A 25021-nucleotide genomic window follows, 5' to 3' on the forward strand; every position below is an offset into this window, starting at 1 on the left:
AAGGAAATTTCTACTTTTCTCAAGACCCACCCACATCAGCACTTACTGCATCCTAATAACTACAGTCAGATTCCACCAGGCCCCAGGAGGCAAGTATAATGTCCACCCTGGTAGGAGTTAGCATATACATCAAAAGAAATGCTATATCCTGCTAATGTGTATCAGCAGAAACCTGTAGAATGTGTGTGTGGCATATGTTTTTTTGGGTTTTTTTGTTTGTTGTTTTGCAGTACGCGGGGCTCTCACCTTTGTGGCCTCTCCCGTTGTGGAGCACAGGCTCCAGACGCGCAGTCTCAGTGGCCATGGCTCACGGGCCCAGCCACTCCGTGGCACGTGGGATCCTCCTGGACCGGGGCACGAACCCGTGTCCCCTGCATCGGCAGGTGGACTCTCAACCACTGTGCCACCAGGGAAGCCCTGGCATATGTTTTATAAATGCTAGACTGAGAAAGATGGAATATAAAGTTGGAAGGGGTTGAATTTATTATAAAGAACATACCTGAGATTCAAAGTATTAGCTCTAGCTGATGGAATTGGCTCTAATCGTTGGCTTGTTTGGCTGACTGAAACATAGATTCAATAGTCAGCAACATTCAAAGTGGGCAAGATGCCATAATTTATCTGACAGAATGTAGACAAAGGAATCCATGTACTTAAAATGAGAATGTTGGAGTGGATTAATTATGTAAAACCCACTCAACTATCCCACAGTTATGCCCCCACAGAGGTCATCGATAACATTCTTCTTCAAGACATTAAGACATTCTTTGATGAGAGAAATACAAGCATCCTTGAAAACCTCTGTGGCATCTGTCTTCTCTGGGCTAATGATGACAATGCGGGATAGCACCAATGAAATGGCCCCCGTGCTTTTAACAGGAATATGGGGTTACAGAGTAGCAGAGGTTAAGTGGTAGCATTTAATATGAGAAACAAGGTGAGTGCAATTATCATAAAGGTCAGCAGGGCAGAGTGGCACTATTTTGACCCAAAGTGACTTCCAGCAGTAACAGATTAATCACATTTACACTGGGGATTACATTGATGAGCAGGCTTGAAGTGTATAAATGAAAATAAAATTCAAGCACAATGAGCAGAAACCTGCATTGATTTTCCAGGAATGAAAATTACAGCCTCGCCCAGACCTAAACCAGAGATCAGGTGGCTACAACAGCTTCAGAAACTTTGCTGCAACACTGTCAAAAGTATAGAGTGTGATTTTTTTTTCTCCAGGTCTACCTCAAAGGGGTTTACAATTTTCCAGTGGGAATGTTTAGAAAGAAAAGTGGAAAACTCAGAATTTTTCAGAGATTATTAAGATAAATTTACACACCTGAGGTTCCAAAACATCACTGTGGTCTTCAGGTCATAATAGGTCTTAAGGAAGCCATGTGATAATTGAAATTTTGACACAAGTTCACCTCACTAGAAATCCTGTGCAGTGACCTACTCTATATTTCCCCATATCTGAATATATTTTTGGAGTACACATACTTGGAAAATGACAGAACTCTCAAACAAGGTAAGTGCTATTAAGAACGGCTACTGCCTGACATCCATTAGGATAGCTATTATTAAAAACAATAATAAATAACAAGTATTCGCATGGATGTGTAGAAATCTGAACCCTTCTCCATTGCAGTTCCTCAAAAAATTAAACAGAATTACCATACGATCTAGCTATTCTACTTCAGAGTATATATCCAAAGGAATTAAAAGCAGGGACTTGAACAGATGTTTGTAATTTCATGTTCTTAGCAGCACTATTCACAATAGCCAAAAGATGGAAACAACCTAAATGTCCATCAACAGAGGAATGGATAAACAAAATGTAGTATATACATACAATGGAATATTAATGACCCTTAAAAGGTAAAAAAATTCTGACACACACTACGATACGGATGAACTTTGAATTCATTATGCTAAATGAAATAAGCCAGAACCGAAAACACAAATACTGTGATTCCAGTCATATGAGGTACTAGAGTAGTCAAATTTATATAGACAGATAATAGAATGGTGATTGCCAGGGTCTGGGTGCAGTGATGAATGGAGAGGTGTTGTTTAATGGGTACAGAGTTTCAGTTTGGGAAGATGAAAAAAGTCCGGGAGATGAATGGTAATGATGGTTGCACAACAACGTGAATGTACTTAATGCCACTAAATGGTACACCTAAACATGGTTAAGATGGTAACTTTTATGTCATGCATATTTTGCCACAACTGGAAAAAAATACATAGGAAGGGCCAAGTGGAAGCTCCTGGAACTGTCCCTACATGAAAACAATACCAAAAAATAGCAATAGCACATATCTGGGGAATTGGCAGAGACTAAAATAACCATGCAGATGGTAATCTCCATCACCTGCCCCATTTAAATAATCTGTTTGGCCTGTAAAAAAGGCAAATAAGTCATGGACAATGATTGTTGATTATCATAAGATAATGAGGTACTAATTCTAATCAAAGCTGCTGGATTTTATGGGCCTTTTTTTCCTGGAACAAATCAAAACATCTCTAACTCCTGATATACAGCTATTGATCTGGCGAATAGTTGTCTCCACATCAAACAGCAAAGATAATGGAGCAGTTTACTTCTATCTGACAGACACAGAAGTACACTCAAACTCTGTCTTACCTGAGTGCTATGCCAAGTCTCCCGATGTCTATAATATTATAGTCCATAGGGAGATTAGTCATCTGGATATCACAAAAGCATTATGATAGTCCCTTGTATTGATGAGTTTATGGTGATTGGACATGAGAAAAAGTAGGAAGTACTCAAGTTGTGTCAGTAAGATACATAGATGTCAGAGTGGGAATTAAACTCCATGAAAATTTAGGATGTCAAATATATCACAGCCTAGGTATGATAATGCACACAAACAGAAACCAACCTGCAGAAAGCACTGAAGATCATGTTGATTTGTTTTAAAGATGGAGGCAGCACACAGCTAGGATTCCGAACGATTTTTTACACACTCCCTTTCCTAAATCCCATTCCTGATAGTGACTGCTCTTTCCTTTTACCTCTTCTCTCCTGTCCTCACCCTTCCTTTATTGTTCCCTATCCTTCTTACCCATCTGCCCTCTTTCATTCTTCCTCATAGAGAATAACCTGGGCTATTATTTGTATTCTTTACATTCTTTGTATCTCTCTCCCGTCCACCCCCCACCCCAACAAAGGCCTTGTACCAACTAAGAAAGGAAACATTTCAAGTCCTCAGAGTATTGAGAGGAGAAAGGTTATGGGGAAATAGCAAATCCTGACAATTTAAATATTCTCTATGTATCACATAAGTATATTTATCGTAAATAAATTCATACATGCAATAATAGTACAAACAGAAAATATTCACAAGCTACCAGACTGCCAAATTCTGCATGAGATACAAAATCACATACCTATACTATCTGCTTTTCAATTTATAATTAAAAACACGTTACCTCAGAATTTTAAAAATAGCATTTTGATAATTATAAAAAAAAATTATAACTACATTAAAATTTTAATTTCTGCACTTTTAAAGACACCATTAGAAAATGAAAGGGCAAGCCACAGATTAGAGAAAATATTCATGAGATATAGATATAGATATAGATATAGATATATACATAACATAGACTGGCATCCAGGATATGTAAGATGATCTTACAACTCAATAGTGAAGTAGTATTTAGGGGAAATACTACTTCAGAATTATAAGAAACAAATATTTGTGTTTAAGCCACCCAGCCTATAGTATTTTTTATTGAGATATAGTTGAAATATAACATTATGTAAGTGCAAGGTGTACACTTGTTGGTTTGATACATTTGTATATTGCAGTCTGATTACCACCAGTAGCATTAGCTAACACCTCTATCATGTCACACAATTATCATTTCTTTTTTTGTGGTGAGAATAATTATGATCTAGTCTCTTAGCAACTTTGAAGTTTATAGTACAGTATTGTTGACTGTAATCACTATGCTGTGCATTAAATCTCCAGGGCTTATTTATCTATCACTACCAGTTGCAAGTTTATATCATTTGACCAACATTTTTCCAATTTCCCCACCCCTAGCCCTGGAAACCACCATTCTACTCTTTGCTTTTATGACTTTGGCTTTTTTAGATTCCATATATAAGTGATATAAGACAGAAAAAGACAGTCTATGGTATTTTTGTCATAGCAGACCAAACAAAGGAGTATTTGGGAGATGCCATATCATGTAAGCTTTTTAGTCAATGGTGAGAAATATTGATTTTATTCAATTACAATAGGATAGTGCAATGAAGAGTTGGGTTTGGAGGCTTAAACATGGGAGAAAAATGATCTAATTTATTTTTGTAAGATTATCTATTGGGGGCTGCTTCCCTGGTGGCGCAGTGGTTGAGAGTCCGCCTGCCGAAGCAGGGGACACGGGTTCGTCCCCCGGTCCGGGAAGATCTCACATGCCGCGGAGCGGCTGGTACCATGAGCCATGGCCACTGAGCCTGCACATCCGGAGCCTGTGCTCCGCAACAGGAGAGGCCACAGCAGTGAGAGGCCTGCGTACCACACACACACACACACACACACACACACAAACACACACACACACAAAGATTATCTATGGGGAGTTTCCTATAGACAAGTAAACAAGGATTCAAGAAGAAACTTTAGAAGGCCCTTTATAAGAGTCCAGGTAAAGGATAGCAGATTAAGGTGGTAAAAATAGAAAAACATTAACTAGCAATTAACTGAGAAATAGATTTTCAGGAACTAACCCCCACACATTTAGATAATTCATCTGAAATATGCTATTTGAAAATATACCTTCTTAGGATGCATCATATCTCTGAAGGAAATGCTAAAATAACAATGGATTGATAGTCCAAGCAATGAAGATTTACTGAGTGGTGTGTGTGTGTGTGTGTGTCGTCCTCAACTGTCCTAGGTTCAAGGAAAGGCAAATAGAAATAAAACCTTCATGTTGGAATACTGTCCCACAGTGAGTAAAGGTATCATGCACTTTTAAAATTATATCTATTTAAACAAAGCCTTATAAAATGGGAAAAATAAACTAGACCTGGAATCAAAGGACCTGAGTTTGAATCGCAGCTTGATTAATTACCAGAATATTAAGTTCCGGCAAGTTGTCCACATTTGATCAATTTCAGGTTCCTTATTTACAAAATGGTAGCCTGGATGGAGTGATCTCTAGGCTCCCTTCTTGCATGAGATTTTGTTATTCTACAACACCATATTGGTATTCTCATTAAAGTGAATTTCAAGTGTTTGGTCAAGAAGAGGCTCATTTATTTACTTCTTTTATTTCAAATTTAATAATAATGTAAGCCCTCATCCCATCAGGCAAAGAAGAAACTCTACCAGTTTGTCATCATTCAAGAATCCATTTCTTTCATTAGGTCACATGAACATTCTAGAGGCTTAAAATAACCCTAGAAAGTGTGGTAGAGGCTCTGTATTTGGGCCTTAAACAAAAGATACATCTTGTTGAACTTTCATGGTGGCTTTAAATCTGCTGACTCTACTGCTTCACTGATAAACTGGAATAACAGGAAAGTTGGTGCCTGAACCCATATTACTTGCACGAAGTGCATAACCACTGTTTCTGAAATCTTTCTGTATATCTGGAGACATGCCCTATTTTCACATTGCCATAGTGAATGTTTAAGTTTTCTGCTACATGAAGATATGTCCCTCTCTCCAGCCTCAGGGACATCTATCCCTCTTCCTTTGGAGTCTCAATGGCTCTCCTCTGTTTCCTCTCTCTCTCTCTCTCACCTAACATTATTCTTTCAAAGTATTTGTGCTTTTCAAAGAACAAAGGAAAATCTGTCAATTCCAGGAAACACCAGCTTTTCACCCTAACACAAATCTCCCCTGAAGTAATTAACAGCAAATGTTAACTACCATCTTGAAGTGGTGGTAATAGAGTTATTGGGGAAAATAAACACAAATTAAAGCTTCAGTAAATTATACTGCCATAACTACAAATAATTAGCTCTTCAAGAAAACAGATTTATATATCGACAAAATCCTTGTTTTGGAGCCTCCTCACCAAATAGCCTTAGTCTTTAAGGGAACAATCAATGATCTGAAATCTATCCCTCATCAAGCATAATTTGAAAAGTTCATTCTACTATACAGCTCATTAGATCGAACTTGCAATAAATCTTAACAGACTCAGAGAAGAAAATGTTTATTTAAAGTGGTAAATTTTCAAAACTTCACGTGGAGCCTGACCATATTTCCAAAGATCTGATTCCTGCATTTCGCTTCAGATCATCCCCAATCATTAGAGAGATCTCTAACCAAAAGGTATGTAAATCTTCTATGTTCATGTTGCCATATCTGACTACATATATATTCTTATTTAACACACACAAAAACTCATGCACACACTGTCTCTCGCTCTCTCACATACATACACAAAGACACACACACCCATCCCTTCAGTTCATATATTTGTAAACCTACATACTCTTTTTGTAACTGCAATTTATTTTTTAAATCCACATTATGTTATTATGATCCACCCATGTTAATACACACAAAAACATTTCATTCAATTTACCTATTGTATAATATTACTTTTGAAAACAAACCATAATTTATTTATCAATTACCTTTAAGAAGGGAATTTAGGTAACATCCACCTTATTATAAACAGCACTACATTAAAATTCCAATGCACCTAGCTTTTAATGTAGATAAATAAGAACTTCCTTAATGATAGAGAGGCTGACCTTTCTATTATAATTTTCGTGGCCACCCAGATTTATTCTTTTGTGTTTTTATTTGTCCATTTGTCTATACTGCTGTGGAAATGTTTCAATATTAATGTCATATAATCTGTTCAGCTTTTCTTCATACTTTGTGATTGTTTAAATGTTGTCTTTAAGAAACCTTTCCCTAACCTGATTTCATAAAGCTATATCCATATTTTGCTTTTAAAGTATTAATGTTTTTTCTTTCATATTTAATTTTTGATTTGAACTGGAATTTATTTTCTCATTTCTTTAAGATAGGGGTCTAACCCTTTGTCCATATGAATTTCCAATAATCTCAACACCATTTATTAAAAGGTTCACCCTTTCTCCAAAAATCTGTAATGTTACCACATTAGTCTTTTTTTTAATCTATCTATGTTCCTGGGCCCTATATTCTGTTCAATTTCGTTTGTCTATACCTTTGCTGTGCCAGTACCACACTGTTTTAATTAATATGACTTTAAGTGTTTATATCAGGTAGCATAGGTTGCCCTTTCTTCATGTTTCTTAATGTTTTCACATCTTCTTCAAAAATTTTTGGCTACTTTCAACTCCCTACTTATACCTAATGGTCACCTTGGCTAAGACACGGTAACCAGACATTTGGTCAAACATTATTCATGATATTTGTGTGAAGAATTTTTTTAGATGAGATTAACATTTAACCCAATCAGTTGAAAGTCTTAATAGAAAAAAGGCTGACGGCCCCTCAAAAAGAGGGAATTCTGCCAGCAGACTGCCTTTGGACTCACACTGCAATATCAGCTCTTCCCTGGGTCTCCAGCCTGTTGCCCTGCCCTGCAGATTTTTTGCACATACACGTCCTATTGGCTCTGCTTCTGTTTCTCTGGAGAACTCTGCCTAATACACTTCTCTCCCATATAAACTTTAGATTTAGCTTGTCATGGCTTATGAAAATATCTATTGCAATTTTCATTGTAATAGCAATGCATACACAAGTTATTGCCATGGTCAATTATAAGATATTGATTCATGTTTTCAAAGAATGTTACAAAGTGTTCCATTTAATTTTTTACATCCTTTAAGAAAGCTTCATTTTCTCTATGAATATTTGACTCACATTATATTTATTCTCAAATACCTGATATTTATTGTTTTATTGTGAATGATATTTTTACTTAATAGTAAAAGTATTAATGGAATAGTATTTACTAATAGTAGTACATTTTCTTACTGGTTGTTGCTAATATTTTAACTTCTTATTGTTTTTTGTACTTCAGTCTTGTATCCAGCAAGTTCAGAGATTACAGATTTTCTTGTATTTTGTGTGCAAACATTTTCCACTTCTTTTTTTGTTTTCAAATGTATTTTCCACTGGCTTTTGCTTCTGTACATATAAATTAATCTTGTGTTAATATTTTATTTTGAATAGTTTTATTGATCTCTATAAACGGATGTGTTGCATATTTTATTAATTTATTTGTTTTGGTTTGGCTATTGTATATTGAAAAATTGAGCATACCCTCTTGTTTCACTCTCTGAAAAATTTTAAATAAGATAAAGGTTAAATTGAGCCCTGAAGGATTTGCAAAGTCACTTTTAAAATGTCTGGTCCTGGTGTTTTTGTTTGCTGATTTGTAGACATTTGACCAGACTATCCTATTCATGTAAAAGTTGTTAGTATACTATGTTTCTCTATTTCCTCTTAAGACAATTGTGCTAATTTTATTTTTTAATTAAATTTTTTATAAATTTTCATATTAATGGCATAATACTCTTTACTTTATTCCTATAATTAGTAAAACTCAAAATATATGTAAATAAAACCCCTTTTTTTCATAGTTTTGTTTGTGACTTCCTCTTCTATGAACATAAAAAAATACCATTCTTTATATTTTCAAAGAAACAAAATTGAAGTTTACTGATCCTCTCTATTGTCTATTTAGATCCCATTTTTTACTGACATATAATTCACATACCATCGAATTCACTTATTTATATATTTCAGTGATTTTGAGTATATTCTCATATAAGTGCAACCATCATTACAGTCAATTTTGAACATTTTTATCACTTCAAAAAACAAATCTAATATTCTTTAGGCATCACCTCCCTATATTCCCACCCTACTTGCCACAAGCTCTAAGCAACCACTAATCTATCTTCTGTCTCTGTAGATTTCACTATTCTGGACATTTCATAGAAAGAGAATCATACAATATAAGGTCTTTTGTGACTGACTTTTTTACTTAGCATAATATTTTGAAGGTTCAGCTAAGTGATAGCATGCATCAATATTTCATTCCTTTTTATAACCAAGTAATATTTCATTGTATGGACATACCAATTCTGTTCATCCATTTATCAGCTGATGGACATTTTGGCTGTTTCCACTTGTTTGCTACTATGAAAAATGTTGCTATAAACATTCTTCTTCAATTGGTGTGAACATATGTTTTCATTTCTCTTGGGTATACATCTAGGAGTAGAATTGCTGGGTCATATGGTAATTTCATGTTTAATTGTTGGAGAAACTGCTTAGATGGTTTTCAATTGAGTGACACCATTTTACTGTCCTACCACTATTTTTTTAAATAGTGTGAAGTGTGAGTCCTCCTACAAGTTGGAGATTATTGATACCGTCTAAAGTTTGTTTTCTGTTTGTCCTACTTGTTTTATTAATTATCTCTTCTTCTATGGCACAATCTATTTAATTCTTATGTTGCAAACTTAGCTAATTAATTTCTAATAAGTTTCCTTTCAAATATGTTTGTGTCTGTGTGTCTGTGTGTGTGACACAGATTACAAGTATTGATTTACAGGTTCCCAGAAAGGGTTTTTTTTTTTTTTCAGCTCTAAATATTTAGTAAATTCTGACAGAAATTGTCATTAAATAATAAAATAAAGCTTAAAGTTTCAAACTTAATAGAGTAAAAGTAGACTGTTATAAATATTTCATGATTCCAGAAGAAAAAGAAAAATATGAAAGAATTTAGACAAGTAGGAAAAAAAGGAAGATTTAAACCAAATTAGTAACTACATTTAATGCAAATGGATTGGCTGCTCCAAATGAAAAGAAAATAAGTGTCAGATTGTATAAAATTACATGGAACTATGTGCTATCTTCAAGAGACATACCCAAAGAAAGTGGAAGAAGTAAATAACAAATGCAAGAGCAGAAATTAATGACATAGAAAATAAACAACACAAATTCAAAAGCTAACACTTGGCTCTTTGAAAATACTAATAAAAATGGCTATCTACTTGAGAGGCTTCTCAAGACCAAAAAAGAATAAAAAAAGATAGAAAGCGCAAGAAACCAATATCAGAAAGGTAAAAGGGTCATATATCACATACATGTTACAGACTTTACAAAGGAAAAAATGAACAAAGTGTTTTCAAATAAATTTTAAATTTTATAAAAGTCACAGTCCCCTAGAAAAATATAACATCAAAATAGATTCAAACAGAAATAGAAATTTATACATACATTTATACATTACAGACATTGAATCAGCACTCACTACTCTCACCATGAAGAAAGCTGAAATCCAAGATTTTTCACTAGTGTGTTCTAAAGAAAGGAAGAATTCCAGTAGTACACAAACTCTTTGAGAATAGAAAGAGGGAACACTATTCAACTACTTTTGAATATTTTCTTCATTTCAAGACAGGAAAGGGTAGTATAAGAAAGCATAATTAGAGGTGACCTTACCCAGGAAAACAGATGATAAATATAATATAAGCAAACTGAGTCCAATATAAAAAGCTAATTTCATGACCGACAACCAAAATTATTTTACACAACAAAATTAATAAAATTAAACATACAAAAAAATTAAATCAAAAGTTTCTTATAATTTCAGCAGTCATGTATGATTTTACAAAAACCTGCAGCTAATCTTATCAAAGTAGAAGCAAACTTTCTTAAATGAAAATTAGCAATCTACCATAGAGTAACATTATAGATACAGGTGAGATGATGAAAGATTTAAAGATCAGGAAGAAGACAAGGATGCCCCCTGTCACCACTCTATTCAGTATTGTACTTGAGAGTTTAGCAAGTGGAGAAAGTCAAGAAAAAGAACTAAAATGTCTAAGGATTAGAAAAGAAAACACACAACTTGCTCTATTTATATATGATATGGTTGTGTACAGAGAAAATACAAAATAATGTACAGGAAATTGCTAGGATTTGTAAGAGAGCTTCTTAAGATTTCTAGATAAAAATCAATAAAAATAAATTGTGTTTTTATATAATAGCATCAAACAGAAAGTGATAGTAAAAAGAAAGAAATCCTTTTAGATAGCACCAAAAAGCTGAAGTAGCAATAAATCCAATAAGATATACAAAGCCTTTACAGACAGCTTTTCAAAGACCTTGAAGAAATCAGAAATGAATAGAGATATATTTTGTGTTTATAAGTTGGATATCTTAATAGTGAAAAGATGTTAAGTCTCTAAAGATTAAGTTATAGAGTAAGCAAAATCTAAGTGAAAATGCCAAAGATTTTGTTTTGGACCTGAAAAACTTCTTTAAAAATTTATACAGATTACAAATGTCCACCACACACTTGAAGAATAATATAAATGTGGAAAAAGTTGTTCTACTGAATATTTAGTGTTCTTATAAAGCTATAGTAACAAAGAGGGTGCAGTTTTGATATAGAGACAAACAAATGACCCAAAAGAAGACTTAATAGAGACACAGAAAAACAAACCAAAACATATATTATTAAAACAAAATCATATGTATATATATGTACACACACACACACACATACATATGACAACTCTGTATAACAGAGGTATCACAGCACCTCATCGAAGACATAACAAACTTTTCAATTAAAAAATGCTGAGCACTAGGGTATCCATAAAGAAAAAATAATTGAAATTGTATCATATTGTAAACAAAATTATTTCCAGATAGATTAATGACCTATATGTGAAACGGTACCAAATATATTTTAAAAGACAATATAGGAGGCTATCTTTAAGCCACAAAGTAGAAAGATGGAAAAAAGTATAAGCTTTAAAGGAAAAGATTGATGTATTTACCCACATTAAATTAAGAAATATTTTCCAACAAAAGAAAACACAAAGATAGTTAAAAGAGAGGTCATGCCACAGAGTTTGAAAAGATCATTGCAACATATAAAACCAATAGAGAGACTACTATTCAAAACGTGAAAAGAACTTAAAAAGAATAAAGCTGGAGGTATCCCACGCCCTGACTTCAGACTATAGTACAAAGCTACAGTAATCAAAACAGTATGGTACTGACACCAAAACAGACATATGGAACAGAATAGAGAGACCAGAAATAAACGTATATACACTTATGGTCAATTAATCTAAGACAAAGGAGGCAAGAATGTTCAATAGGAAAAAGGTCTCTTCAATAAGTGGTGCTGGGAAAACTGGACAGCTACTTGTGAAACAATTAAATTAGAACACTTTCTCACATCATATACAAAAATAAATTCAAAATGGATTAAAGACCTAAATACAAGATCAGAAACCATAAAACTCCTTGAAGAAAACATAGGCAAAACACTCTGACATAAATAATAGCAATATTATTTTGGATCTGTCTCCTAAGACAAAGGAAACCAAAGCAAAAATAAACAAATGGGACCTAAGTAAACTTAAAAGCTTTTGCACTGAAAAGGAAACCACTGACAAAATGAAAAGACAACCTACTAAATGGCAGAAAATATTTGCAAATGATATGACCTATAAGGGGTTAATATCTAAAATATATGAACATCTCATAAAACTCAATATTAAAAAAACAATTAAAAATGGGCAGAAGACCTGAATAGACATGTTTCCAAAGAATACATACAGGTGGCCAATAGGCACATGAAAAGATGCACATCACTAATCAACAAAGAAATACAAATCAAAACCACCATGAGATATCACTTCATACCTGTCAGAATGGATATCATCAAAAAGACTACAAATAACAAATGTTGGCAAGGATGTGGAGAAAAGGGAACCCTAGTACACTGCTGGTAGTAATATGAATTGGTGCAGCCACTATGGAAAACAGTATGAAGGTTTCTCAAAAACTAAAATTAGAACTACCATAAGATCCAGCAATTCCACTCCTGGGTATATATCCAAAGAAAACGAAAATACTAATCCAAAAAGATGAATGCACCCAATGTTCACAGCAGCATTATGTACATTATTTACAATAGCCAAGATATGGAAGAAGCCTAAGTGCCTGCTAACAGCCAAATGAATAAATAACATGTGGTATGATACACACACACGCACACACACACACACACACACACAGAAATATTACTCAGCCATGAAAAAGAAAGAAATCCTGCCATTTGCAACAACATGGATGGACATGGAGGGTATTATGATTAGTGAAATAAGTCAGACAGAGAAGACAAATACTGTATGTTATCATTTATATGTGGAATCTAAAAAATAAAATGAATGAATATAACAAAACTGAAATAGACTCACAGTTATAGAGAACAGACTAGTGGTTACCAGTGGGGAAAGAGAAGGAGGAAGGAGCAAGATAGGGGTAGGGGATAAAGAGGTATAAAATGTGTAAAATAAATCAGCTACAAAGATATATTTACAGTTCAGGAAATATGGCCAATATTTTATAATAACTTTATTTTTTTTTTTTAAATTTTATTTTATTTTATTTTTTTGCTTTATAACAAATTTAATCAGTTATACATATACATATGTTTCCATATCCCCTCCCTTTTGCGTCTCCCTCCCACCCTCCCTATCCCACCCCTCCAGGCGGTCACAAAGTACCAAGCTGATCTCCCTGTGCTATGCGGCTGCTTCCCACTAGCTATTTACCTCACGTTTGGTAGTGTATATATGTCCATGCCGCTCTTTCACTTTGTCACAGCTTACCCTTCCCCCTCCCCATATCCTCAAGTCCATTCTCTAGTAGGTCTGTGTCTTTATTCCTGTCTTACCCCTATGTTCTTCATGACATTTTTTTTTCTTAAATTCCATATATATGTGTTAGCATACAGTATTTGTCTTTCTCTTTCTGACTTACTTCACTCTGTATGACAGACTCTAGGTCTATCCACCTCATTACAAATAGCTCAATTTCATTTCTTTTTATGGCTGAGTAATATTCCATTGTATATATGTGCCACATCTTCTTTATCCATTCATCCGATGATGGACACTTAGGTTGTTTCCATCTCCGGGCTATTGTAAATAGGGCTGCTATGAACATTTTGGTACATGTCTCTTTTTGAATTATGGTTTTCTCAGGGTATATGCCCAGTAGTGGGATTGCTGGGTCATATGGTAGTTCTATTTGTAGTTTTTTAAGGAACCTCCATACCGTTCTCCATAGCGGCTGTACCAATTCACATTCCCACCAGCAGTGCAAGAGTGTTCCCTTTTTTCCACACCCTCTCCAGCATTTATTGTTTCTAGATTTTTTGATGATGGCCATTCTGACTGGTGTGAGATGATATCTCATTGTAGTTTTGATTTGCATTTCTCTAATGAGTAAAGATGTTGAGCATCCTTTCATGTGTTTGTTGGCAGTCTGTATATCTTCTGTGGAGAAATGTCTATTTAGGTCTTCTGCCCATTTTTGGATTGGGTTGTTTGTTTTTTTGTTATTGAGCTGCATGAGCTGCTTATAAATTTTGGAGATTAATCCTTTGTCAGTTGCTTCATTTGCAAATATTTTCTCCCATTCTGAGGGTTGTCTTTTGGTCTTGTTTATGGTTTCCTTTGCTGTGCAAAAGCTTTTAAGTTTCATTAGGTCCCATGTGTTTATTTTTGTCTTTATTTCCATTTCTCTAGGAGGTGGGTCAAAAAGGATCTTGCTGTGATTTATGTCATAGAGTGTTCTGCCTATGTTTTCCTCTAAGAGTTTGATAGTGTCTGGCCTTACATTTAGGTCTTTAATCCATTTTGAGCTTATTTTTGTGTATGGTGTTAGGGAATGATCTAATCTCATACTTTTACATGTCCCTATCCAGTTTTCCCAGCACCACTTATTGAAGAGACTGTCCTTTCTCCACTGTACATTCCTGCCTCCTTTATCAAAGATAAGGTGACCATATGTCCGTGGGTTTAACTCTGGGCTTTCTATCCTGTTCCATTGATCTATCTTTCTGTTTTTGTGCCAGTACCATACTGTCTTGATTACTGTAGCTTTGTAGTATAGTCTGAAGTCAGGGAGCCTGATTCCTCCAGCTCCATTTTTCGTTCTCAAGGTTGCTTTGGCTATTCGGGGTCTTTTGTGTTTCCATACAAATTGTGAAATTTTTTGTTCTAGTTCTGTGAAAAATGCCAGTGGTAGTTTGATAGGGATTGCATTGAACCTGTAGATTGCTTTGGGTAGTAGAGTCATTTTCACAATGTTGATTCTTCCAATCCAAGAACATGGTACATCTCTCCATCTATTTGTATCATCTTTAATTTCTTTCATCAGTGTCTTATAATTTTCTGCATACAGGTCTTTTGTCTCCTTAGGTAGGTTTATTCCTAGATATTTTATTCTTTTTGTTGCAATGGTAAATGGGAGTGTTTCCTTGATTTCTCTTTCAGATTTTTCATCATCAGTATATAGGAATGCCAGAGATTTCTGTGCATTAATTTTGTATCCTGCAACTTTACCAAATTCATTGATTAGCTCTAGTAGTTTTCTGGTAGCATCTTTAGGATTCTCTATGTATAGTATCATGTCATCTGCAAACAGTGACAGCTTTACTTCTTCTTTTCCAATTTGGATTCCTTTTATTTCCTTTTCTTCTCTGATTGCTGTGGCTAAAACTTCCAAAACTAGGTTGAATAAGAGTGGTGAAAGTGGGCAACCTTGTCTAGTTCCTGATCTTAGTGGAAATGGTTTCAGTTTTTCACCATTGAGGACGATGCTGGCTGTGGGTTTGTCATATATGGCCTTTATTATGTTGAGGAAAGTTCCCTCTATGCCTACTTTCTGCAGGGTTTTTATCATAAATGGGTGTTGAATTTTGTCGAAAGCTTTCTCTGCATCTATTGAGATGATCATATGGTTTTTCTCCTTCAGTTTGTTAATATGGTGTATCACGTTGATTGATTTGCGTATATTGAAGAATCCTTGCATTCCTGGAATAAACCCCACTTGATCATGGTGTATGATCCTTTTAATGTGCTGTTGGATTCTGTTTGCTAGGATTTTGTTGAGGATTTTTGCATCTATGTTCATCAGTGATATTGGCCTGTAGTTTTCTTTCTTTGTGACATCCTTGTCTGGTTTTGGTATCAAGGTGATGGTGGCCTCGTAGAATGAGTTTGGGAGTGTTCCTCCCTCTGCTATATTTTGGAAGAGTTTCAGAAGGACAGGTGTTAGCTCTTCTCTAAATGCTTGATAGAATTCGCCTGTGAAGCCATCTGGTCCTGGGCTTTTGTTTGTTGGAAGATTTTTTATCACAGTTTCAATTTCAGTGCTTGTGATTGGTCTGTTCATATTTTCTATTTCTTCCTGATTCAGTCTCGGCAGGTTGTGCATTTCTAAGAATTTGTCCATTTCTTCCAGGTTGTCCATTTTATTGGCATAGAGTTGTTTATAGTAATCTCTCATGATCTTTTGTATTTCTGTAGTGTCAGTTGTTACTTCTCCTTTTTCATTTCTAATTCTATTGATTTGAGTCTTCTCCCTTTTTTTCTTGATGAGTCTGGCTAATGGTTTATCAATTTTGTTTATCTTCTCAAAGAACCAGCTTTTAGTTTTATTGATCTTTGCTATCGTTTCCTTCATTTCTTTTTCATTTATTTCTGATCTGATTTTTATGATTTCTTTCCTTCTGCTAACTTTGGGATGTTTTTGTTCTTCTTTCTCTAATTGCTTTAGGTGCAAGGTTAGGTTGTTTATTCGAGATGTTTCCTGTTTCTTAAGGTGGGATTGTATTGCTATAAACTTCCCTCTTAGAACTGCTTTTGCTGCATCCCATAGGTTTTGGGTCGTCGTGTCTCCATTGTCATTTGTTTCTAGGTATTTTTTAATTTCCTCTTTGATTTCTTCAGTGATCACTTCGTTATTAAGTAGTGTATTGTTTAGCCTCCATGTGTTTGTATTTTTTACAGCTCTTTTCCTGTAATTGATATCTAGTCTCATAGCATTGTGGTCGGAAAAGATACTTGATACAATTTCAATTTTCTTAAATTTACCAAGGCTTGATTTGTGACCCAAGATATGATCTATCCTGGAGAATGTTCCATGAGCACTTGAGAAAAATGTGTATTCTGTTGTTTTGGGATGGAATGTCCTATAAATATCAATTAAGTCCATCTTGTTTAATGTATCATTTAAAGCTTGTGTTTCCTTATTTATTTTCATTTTGGATGATCTGTCCATTGGTGAAAGTGGGGTGTTAAAGTCCCCTACTATGAGTGTGTTACTGTCGATTTCTCCTTTTATGGCTGTTAGTATTTGCCTTATGTATTGAGGTGCTCCTATGTTGGGTGCATAAATATTTACAATTGTTATATCTTCTTCTTGGATCGATCCCTTGATGATTATGTAGTGTCCTTCTTTGTCTCTTCTAGTAGTCCTTATTTTAAAGTCTATTTTGTCTGATATGAGAATTGCTACTCCAGCTTTCTTTTGGTTTCCATTTGCATGGAATATCTTTTTCCATCCCCTTACTTTCAGTCTGTATGTGTCTCTAGGTCTGAAGTGGGTCTCTTGTAGACAGCATATAGATGGGTCTTGTTTTTGTATCCATTCAGCCACTCTGTGTCTTTTGGTGGGAGCATTTAGTCCATTTACATTTAAGGTAATTATCGATATGTATGTTCCTATTCCCATTTTCTTAATTGTTTTGGGTTCGTTATTGTAGGTCTTTTACTTCTGTTGTGTTTCTTGCCTAGAGAAGTTCCTTTAGCATTTGTTGTAAAGCTGGTTTGGTGGTGCTGAACTCTCTCAGCTTTTGCTTGTCTGTAAACGTTTTAATTTCTCCATCAAATCTGAATGAGATCCTTGCTGGGTAGAGTAATCTTGGTTGCAGGTTTTTCTCCTTCATCACTTTAATTATGTCCTGCCACTCCCTTCTGGCTTGTAGAGTTTCTGCTGAGAGATCAGCTGTTATCCTGATGGGGATTCCCTTGTGTGTTATTTGTTGTTTTTCCCTTGCTGCTTTTAATATGATTTCTTTGTGTTTAATTTTTGACAGTTTGATTAATATGTGTCTTGGCGTATTTCTCCTTGGATTTATTCTGTATGGGACTCTCTGTGCCTCCTGGACTTGATTAACTATTTCCTTTCCCATATTAGGGAAGTTTTCAACTATAATCTCTTCAAATATTTTCTCAGTCCCTTTCTTTTTCTCTTCTTCTTCTGGAACCCCTATAATTCGAATGTTGGTGCGTTTAATGTTGTCCCAGAGGTCTCTGAGACTGTCCTCTGTTCTTTTCATTCTTTTTTCTTTATTTTGCTCTGCAGCAGTTATTTTCACTATTTTATCTTCCACCTCACTTATCCGTTCTTCTGCCTCAGTTATTCTGCTATTGATCCCATCTAGAGTATTTTTTATTTCATGTATTGTGTTTTTAATCGATGCTTGATTCATCTTTAGTTCTTCTAGGTCCTTGTTAACTGTTTCTTGCATTTTGTCTATTCTATTTCCAAGATTTTGTATCTGGGAAATAGAATCTTGGATCATCTTTACCATCATTATTCTGAATTCTTTTTCAGGTAGAGTGCCTATTACCTCTTCATTTGTTAGGTCTGGTGGGTTTTTATCTTGCTCCTTCTCCTGCTGTGTGTTTTTCTGTCTTCTCATTTTGCTTATGTTACTGTGTTTGGGGTCTCCTTTTTGCAGGCTGCAGGTTCGTAGTTCCTGTTGTTTTTGGTGTCTGTCCCCAGTGGCTAAGGTTGGTTTAGTGGGTTGTGTAGGCTTCCTGGTGGAGGGGACTAGTGCCTGTGTTCTGGTGGATGAGGCTGGATCTTGTCTTTCTGGTGGGCAGGTCCACGTCTGGTGGTGTGTTTTGGGGTGTCTGTGGACTTTTTATGATTTTAGGCCACCTCTCTGCTAATGGGTGGCGTTGTGTTCCTGTCTTGCTAGTTGTTTGGCTTAGGGTGTCCAGCACTGTAGCCTGCTGGTCGTTGAGTGAAGCTGGGTGCTGGTGTTGAGATGGAGATCTCTGGAAGATTTTCGCCGTTTGATATTATGTGGAGCTGGGAGGTCTCTTGTGGACCAGTGTCCTGAAGTTGGCTCTCCCACCTCAGAGGCACAGCACTGACTCCTGGCTCCTCAATTTGGGATGATGTGTTGTCTATTCATGTATTCCACAGATGCAGGGTACATCAAGTTGATTGTGGAGCTTTAATCCGCTGCTTCTGAGGCTGCTGGGAGAGGTTTCCCTTTCTCTTCTTTGTTCTCACAGCTCCTAGGTCTCAGCTTTGGATTTGGCCCCGCCTCTGCGTGTAGGTCGCCGGAGGGCGTCTGTTCTTCGCTCAGATAGGACAGGGTTAAAGGAGCAGCCTCTTCGGGGAGTCTGGCTCACTCAGGCCAGGAGGGAGGGAGGGGCACGGAGTGCGGGGCGAGCCTGCAGCGGCAGAGGTCGGCGTGACGTTGCACCAGCCCGAGGCGCGCCGTGCGTTCTCCCAGGGAAGCCGCCCCTGGATCCCGGGACTCCGGCAGTGGCGGGCTGCACAGGCTCCCGGAAGGGCGGTGTGGGCAGTGACCTGCGCTCGCACACAGGCTTCTTGGCGGCGGCAGCAGCAGCCCCAGCGTCCCACGCCTGTCACTGGGCTCCGCGCTTTCAGTCGCGACTCGCGCCCGTCCGTGGAGCCCCTTTAAGCAGCGCTCTTAATCCCCTCTCCTCGCACACCAGGAAACCAAGAGGGAAGAAAAAGTCTCTTGCCTCTTCGGCAGCTCTAGAGTTTTCCTGGACTCCCTCCCGGCTAGCTGTGGCACATTAGCCCCCTTCAGGCTGAGTTCTCGCCACCAGCCCCAGTCCTCTCCCTGCGCTCTGACCGAACCCCGAGCCTCAGCTTCCAGCACTGCGTGCCCCGGCGGGCGAGCAGACAAGCCTCTCGGGCTGGTGAGTGCCGCTCGGCACCGATCCTCTGTGCGGGAATCTCTCCGCTTTGCCCTACCCAGGTATGTGGGGAGTTTCTTGCCTTTTGGGAGGTCTGGGGTCTTCTGCCAGCGTTCAGTAGGTGTTCTGTAGGAGTTGTTCCACGTGTAGCTGTATTTCTGGTGTATCCGTGGGGAGGAAGGTGATCTCCGCGTCTTACTCTTCCGCCATCTTACCCGGAAGTATAATAACTTTAAATGGAGTATAATCTATAAAAATATTGAATCACTATGTTCTACATCTGAATGTAATATAATATTGTAAATCAACTATACTTCAATTAAAAAATGAAATAAACTCTTAAAAGCAAGAATAAAAAGGCAAATAACCCAATAGAAAAGTAGGCCAAAAATTCAATAGACCCTTCAAAAAACAGCAAATCCCAAAAGCCAATAACTATATTTAAAATTGTAAAATATTTATATTTTCACTAGTAATCATGAAAACTAAAATTCACACCATAATGAGGTACCACTACACACAGATAAGATAGGAAATATTAAAATAAATGATAACAACTAATGTCAAGGAATTTAAATATGAATCACCACCACTGTTGGAAGTGTAAGTTGATTTGACCACTTGTCATTATGTTGTGGTTTAAGGACATATATTCTCTGTGACTCAGCATCTCATTCCTGAAACTTCCCTATAACCCAGTAGTTCACTCCCTAGAGAAATGTGTTCTCCTGTGTACTAGGATACATATATAAACATGTATCTTGTTCAGCATTGTTCATGACAGCCATAAATAGAAAACAACACAAATATCTATCAACAGTATTACAGGAATGTGCACATAAGTAATAAATCTACAAAGAAAAACAATGAACGGGTTAACATAAAAGTTAGGTAAGTGGTTATTGTTTGTGCTATGGGAGGGTTTTGTGATGATGCAAGGCATGGAGGGGATTCTTGGTTGTTGCCAATGTTCCATTTCTTGACCCGTGTGATTGTAACAATTGTTACTGCTTCATAATTTTCATTAAATGTACATAGAGTCTATAGATTTTCCATCTAAACTCACAAAGAAAAACAGCTATTGTGCTTACTACCTAGGGAGTTAAGTACACCGGAATGATGCTACAGATGAATACTTATGTCTCCACAGCGATGCTTGCTGGCCACAAAAGCTAAAGCACCAGGATAACTGCCTTTCCTTATTTTCAAATTCCAAGTCTCACATAAATGCACTGAGTTTGTGGAATTTCTTTTATATAAAGATCCCAAGCTGAAAGAGGGTTTGGGATTTTTTTTTCTTAACTTCTATACTCTGCCTTAGGAAGGTATACTAGAAAATGCAGTAGCCCCCTTATCCTCAGGGTATACATTCCAAGACCCCAGTGGTTGCATGAAACAGCAGATAGCACCGAATCCTATATATACTGTGTTTTTTTCCTATACTTACATACCTATGATAAAATTTATAAGATAGGCACAGTAAGAGGTTAACAATAACTAATAATAAAATGTAAAAATTATAGAAATATGCTATAATAAAAGTTATGTGAATGTGGTCCCTTCCTCTCTCAATATATCTTATTGTACAAATTTAATGCCTTTTCCATCATAACTAAGCACTTATCATGCACTGTGGCCATAACTTTTGCAATTTGAGGTGTGACCGCAAAACTAGCATGAATTTATTTTTCCTTCTTCACAATTTCACATACAGAAGATTCATTCTTACCATAGATCTTAGAAACCTCAGCAAATGATTTTTTCTTTCCTTATTAAACCAAGAACTTTCACCTTTTCACCTAAAGAAAGTACTTTACAGTTTTTCTTTGGCATATCCAAATTGCCAGCATCACTCCTCTTTTGCTTTGGGGCCATTATTAAGTAAGAGAAGGGTGACTTGGACACAAGCACTGTGATACTGAGACAGTCAGTTCTATAAGGAAGAGGGCTACTAAGTGACTAAGGGGTGAGATACGCCAGACAAAGGGATGGTCCATACCCCGGTGGGTGGATGGATGATACAAGATTTCATCACACTACTCAGAAATTTATGAATTGTTTATTTCTGGGAGTTTCTATTTAATACTTTTGGACTTCGATTGACCGTGGGTAACTGAAACAGCAGAAAATGAAATCTCGAATAAAGGGAAATGACTATAGATCAAATAGATGCTGAATGCCAATCCACTTATTTCACTCTAGGAGTAATCTTGGATGAATCAATTATAATACCATCTGAACTCTCCAAATATCTTTAGTTCTTTCAGATTGGTAAGAAGTGGTCTTGTTAATGAGATAAGTAATTCCTTTTCCCCTTGTCAATAAACAACATGGTGCACATATTCACTGAAGTGTGTCAAAACTCACACCTGTTAAATGACATTTTCAAATTAACTTCCTTAAGGTGATCTTGCCCTTAGAGAAGTAACTTTTCTTGCTTTTTCAGAGTCCTTAACTCCAAGAATCAAGTTTATTATTTAACTATACCTACACTTCCAAATACTCTCACCAATAGCCACTGTCCCCAAAGAGTTTAGACCCTAGTGTTACCCTGAAGCATTTTTTCAAAGGAAAAAAAATCTCCCTAAAAAAAGTATTTATATTCTCTTTAGGTTTAGTCTTCCTATGGGTATCAAATAATATTCACTCCTTCCTTAAATCTAACACAGACAAAAAATTTCCTGAATCTATACCATGCCAACTTCTGAATTCTGAATTTGGGATATAGTAAATTAATGATTAATAGTTTCTTCTTCAACTTCCTTTAGTACAAACACACACACATCCTAAATTTCTTAGTCTTTTAAAATACCATCACAATTGAATAAGATTACTAACTTCGGTACTATGATATCATAATATAGTATTTCCTACTATGGTACCATAAAACATTGATCTCTGATGGCTCAATCACACTGAAAAGCTCTACAAACTCTAGGGTTCTACAGCTGTAGTTCTCCTTTTGCACTGCTTATTGAGAGGAAAAATTTGGATTCATACCTTATAACTTCTCTTTAAGCTTGCCTTCCATTCTTAGCTTACTTAAGATTTTGTACATTCAAATCTGTCCATAAATTGGAGTCAAATATTACTGTGATATTTGATTAGGTGCTAAGATCAGTGGAAAATATTGTTTAAGGGACTAAAGTCAAAATTACCCTTGAAAATCTCTTAAATCAATCATAATATACACTGTCCACTAAATAATTTATATCAGTTCCTCTAAAGCTTATTTAATCAATTTCCCTTACCCATCCTCTCAATTAATTATTCAATGAATTATTTGAGAATGGCAGAGAATCATGAATTCCTAAAGAATGCATTCTTCTTCTCACGTTCTTACAGGCTGTCTTTTCACTAGTTTCAAGCCCTGTTTCAAATGTAGCTGGAGCCAAATACTGTATCAACTGCATTGCCCCCATCAATATTGCCATATCATTCAGGGACTTTTTCTCCGTCTTCATAAACAATCTAATTTCCCTTCTATCATCCATTTTGGATGATGCAGATACACAAATGACCTTCCCCAGACTTCTTCCCTCTCTTCATAGCCTGATAACAGCTTGTGACATTTTCCTATGGGAAACTAATAAGCTCACTAGAAAGTATTAACCTAGGCATTCATGTTAAACCATGCATTCTCAAACTTGACACTCGGCCAGTGCTTCCAGGCCAAGATTACTACTTTTCTCAAGTTACTCCCCTGCTGAAAGAGTATTCATTACATCAGTTTACAAAAGCTGTGAGCACTCCCCTTCCTCAGCAACAATCTGGTAGTTTAGAAAAACGGTGGAGTATTTCTTGGCTAATTTCTATGGTAGTCTTAGATGGAGGCACAGCCATATGTTATGTCACAGTACAGTAATCTCAGACAAGACCACAAGTATATAAATCCTCATTTATGTCGACTTGAATATCTGGAAGAGCATGAAAGTGGGTCTGTTACTAGAAGAAAAGCCTACTTTACAGTACACAACACATAGAGAACAGTGGAGAGCATGGATAGTGTTTTCCTCTTTTCCATTTCAAGTCTATACAGGTTTCAGCTTAAAGCTGCATCTCTGTAGGTTCTCCCTAACTTTTCTCCTCTTCACCATGACCTTGGTTTTTTTAGCTTTCTTCTTACTCTGCAAGGCTTGATTAGCAGTCAATAGGCTCCTTTCATCTTCTCAGCAAGATAGGCTGTGGGAGAGGTCAGGTACCTTGAAGGTCCTACGGAAATATGTTTTAATCTTTCAGGTAAACATGTACAATCAAAATTTCTCTTGCACATGTTGATAGCCTTTATTTGGTGTTATGACAATAGAAACTTTCTTTTCTCATCTAAGCTAAGGCTCTCTTCTAGGAGGGAGAAATGACCAAAAAAAGGAAGGGGGGACTTGGAGAAAACAAATCTTGTCTTACTGCGTAACACTGAAGACAGAGAACAGAATTATATGGCACTTTTTCTTGAGGAGATGATGACATTGCACTGTGGTATTCTTTTTTCTTCTTTAATTAATTAATTTTTATTTATTTTTGGCTGCTTTGGATCTTCATTGCTGCACGTGGGCTTTCTCTAGTTGCGGCGAGTGGGGTTACTCTTCATTGCAGTGTGTGGCTTTCTCATTGTGGTGTCTTCGCTTGCTGAGGAGCACGGGCTCTAGGCACGTGGGCTTCAGTAGTTGTGCCATGCAGGCTCAGTAGTTATAGCACACGGGCTTAGTTGCTCTGGGCATGTGGGATCTTCCTGGACCAGGGCTCGAACCCATGTCCCCTGCCTTGGCAGGCAGATTCTTAACAACTGCGCCACCACGGAAGTTCTGCACTGTGGTATTCTAATGAGAGAAGTGGAATTTTTAAAAATTGTTTTGCATAGACGGAATTTACCACCATAGTGGTGATATCTGACTTCTCTTATGTCTTAACTTCTGAGACCTAAAGCCATTCGACAGTGTTTTCTTGGTAGCTCTTGAAATATCAGACCGTAGTAGAAGAAATTACAGACCTTTCTCCAATGTCTAAAGCCAGTTTATTAACCAGAAGCACAATTTAAGGACTCTGTACTTCCAATAAATCAAATCCTTATAGTCTCTAATTTATACATAATCTTTCAGTTCCATTATTTTTCATTTCCAAAGATAATTCTTTTTAAATCCACTAGGCTATATTTTCTACCTAAACTATATGTTCCATTAAAATAAAAGTATGGGGGTTGCTAAATGGGCCAAGATCCTCTCATGTTCTATCATGTATGTC

At 36.4% G+C, this 25021-nt stretch overlaps 1 protein-coding gene across 1 annotated transcript in view; it reads left to right on the forward strand.

The window, feature by feature from the left end:
- Positions 1 to 836: 836 nt before the first annotated feature.
- The window catches only part of LOC309807143 (E3 ubiquitin-protein ligase RLIM-like), a gene marked incomplete at both ends in the record, with an annotated part of 58612 nt that continues 34427 nt past the window's right edge, over positions 837 to 25021 (forward strand). Inside the window, one exon of the mRNA XM_082626424.1 lies at positions 837 to 905. Within this exon, the coding sequence (XP_082482550.1) occupies positions 837 to 905 (69 nt within the window). The remainder of the gene's footprint in view (positions 906 to 25021) is intronic.

The sequence above is a fragment of the Mesoplodon mirus genome (assembly GCF_964341445.2).
Source record: "Mesoplodon mirus genome assembly, chromosome: 1".
Lineage (NCBI taxonomy): Eukaryota > Metazoa > Chordata > Mammalia > Artiodactyla > Ziphiidae > Mesoplodon > Mesoplodon mirus.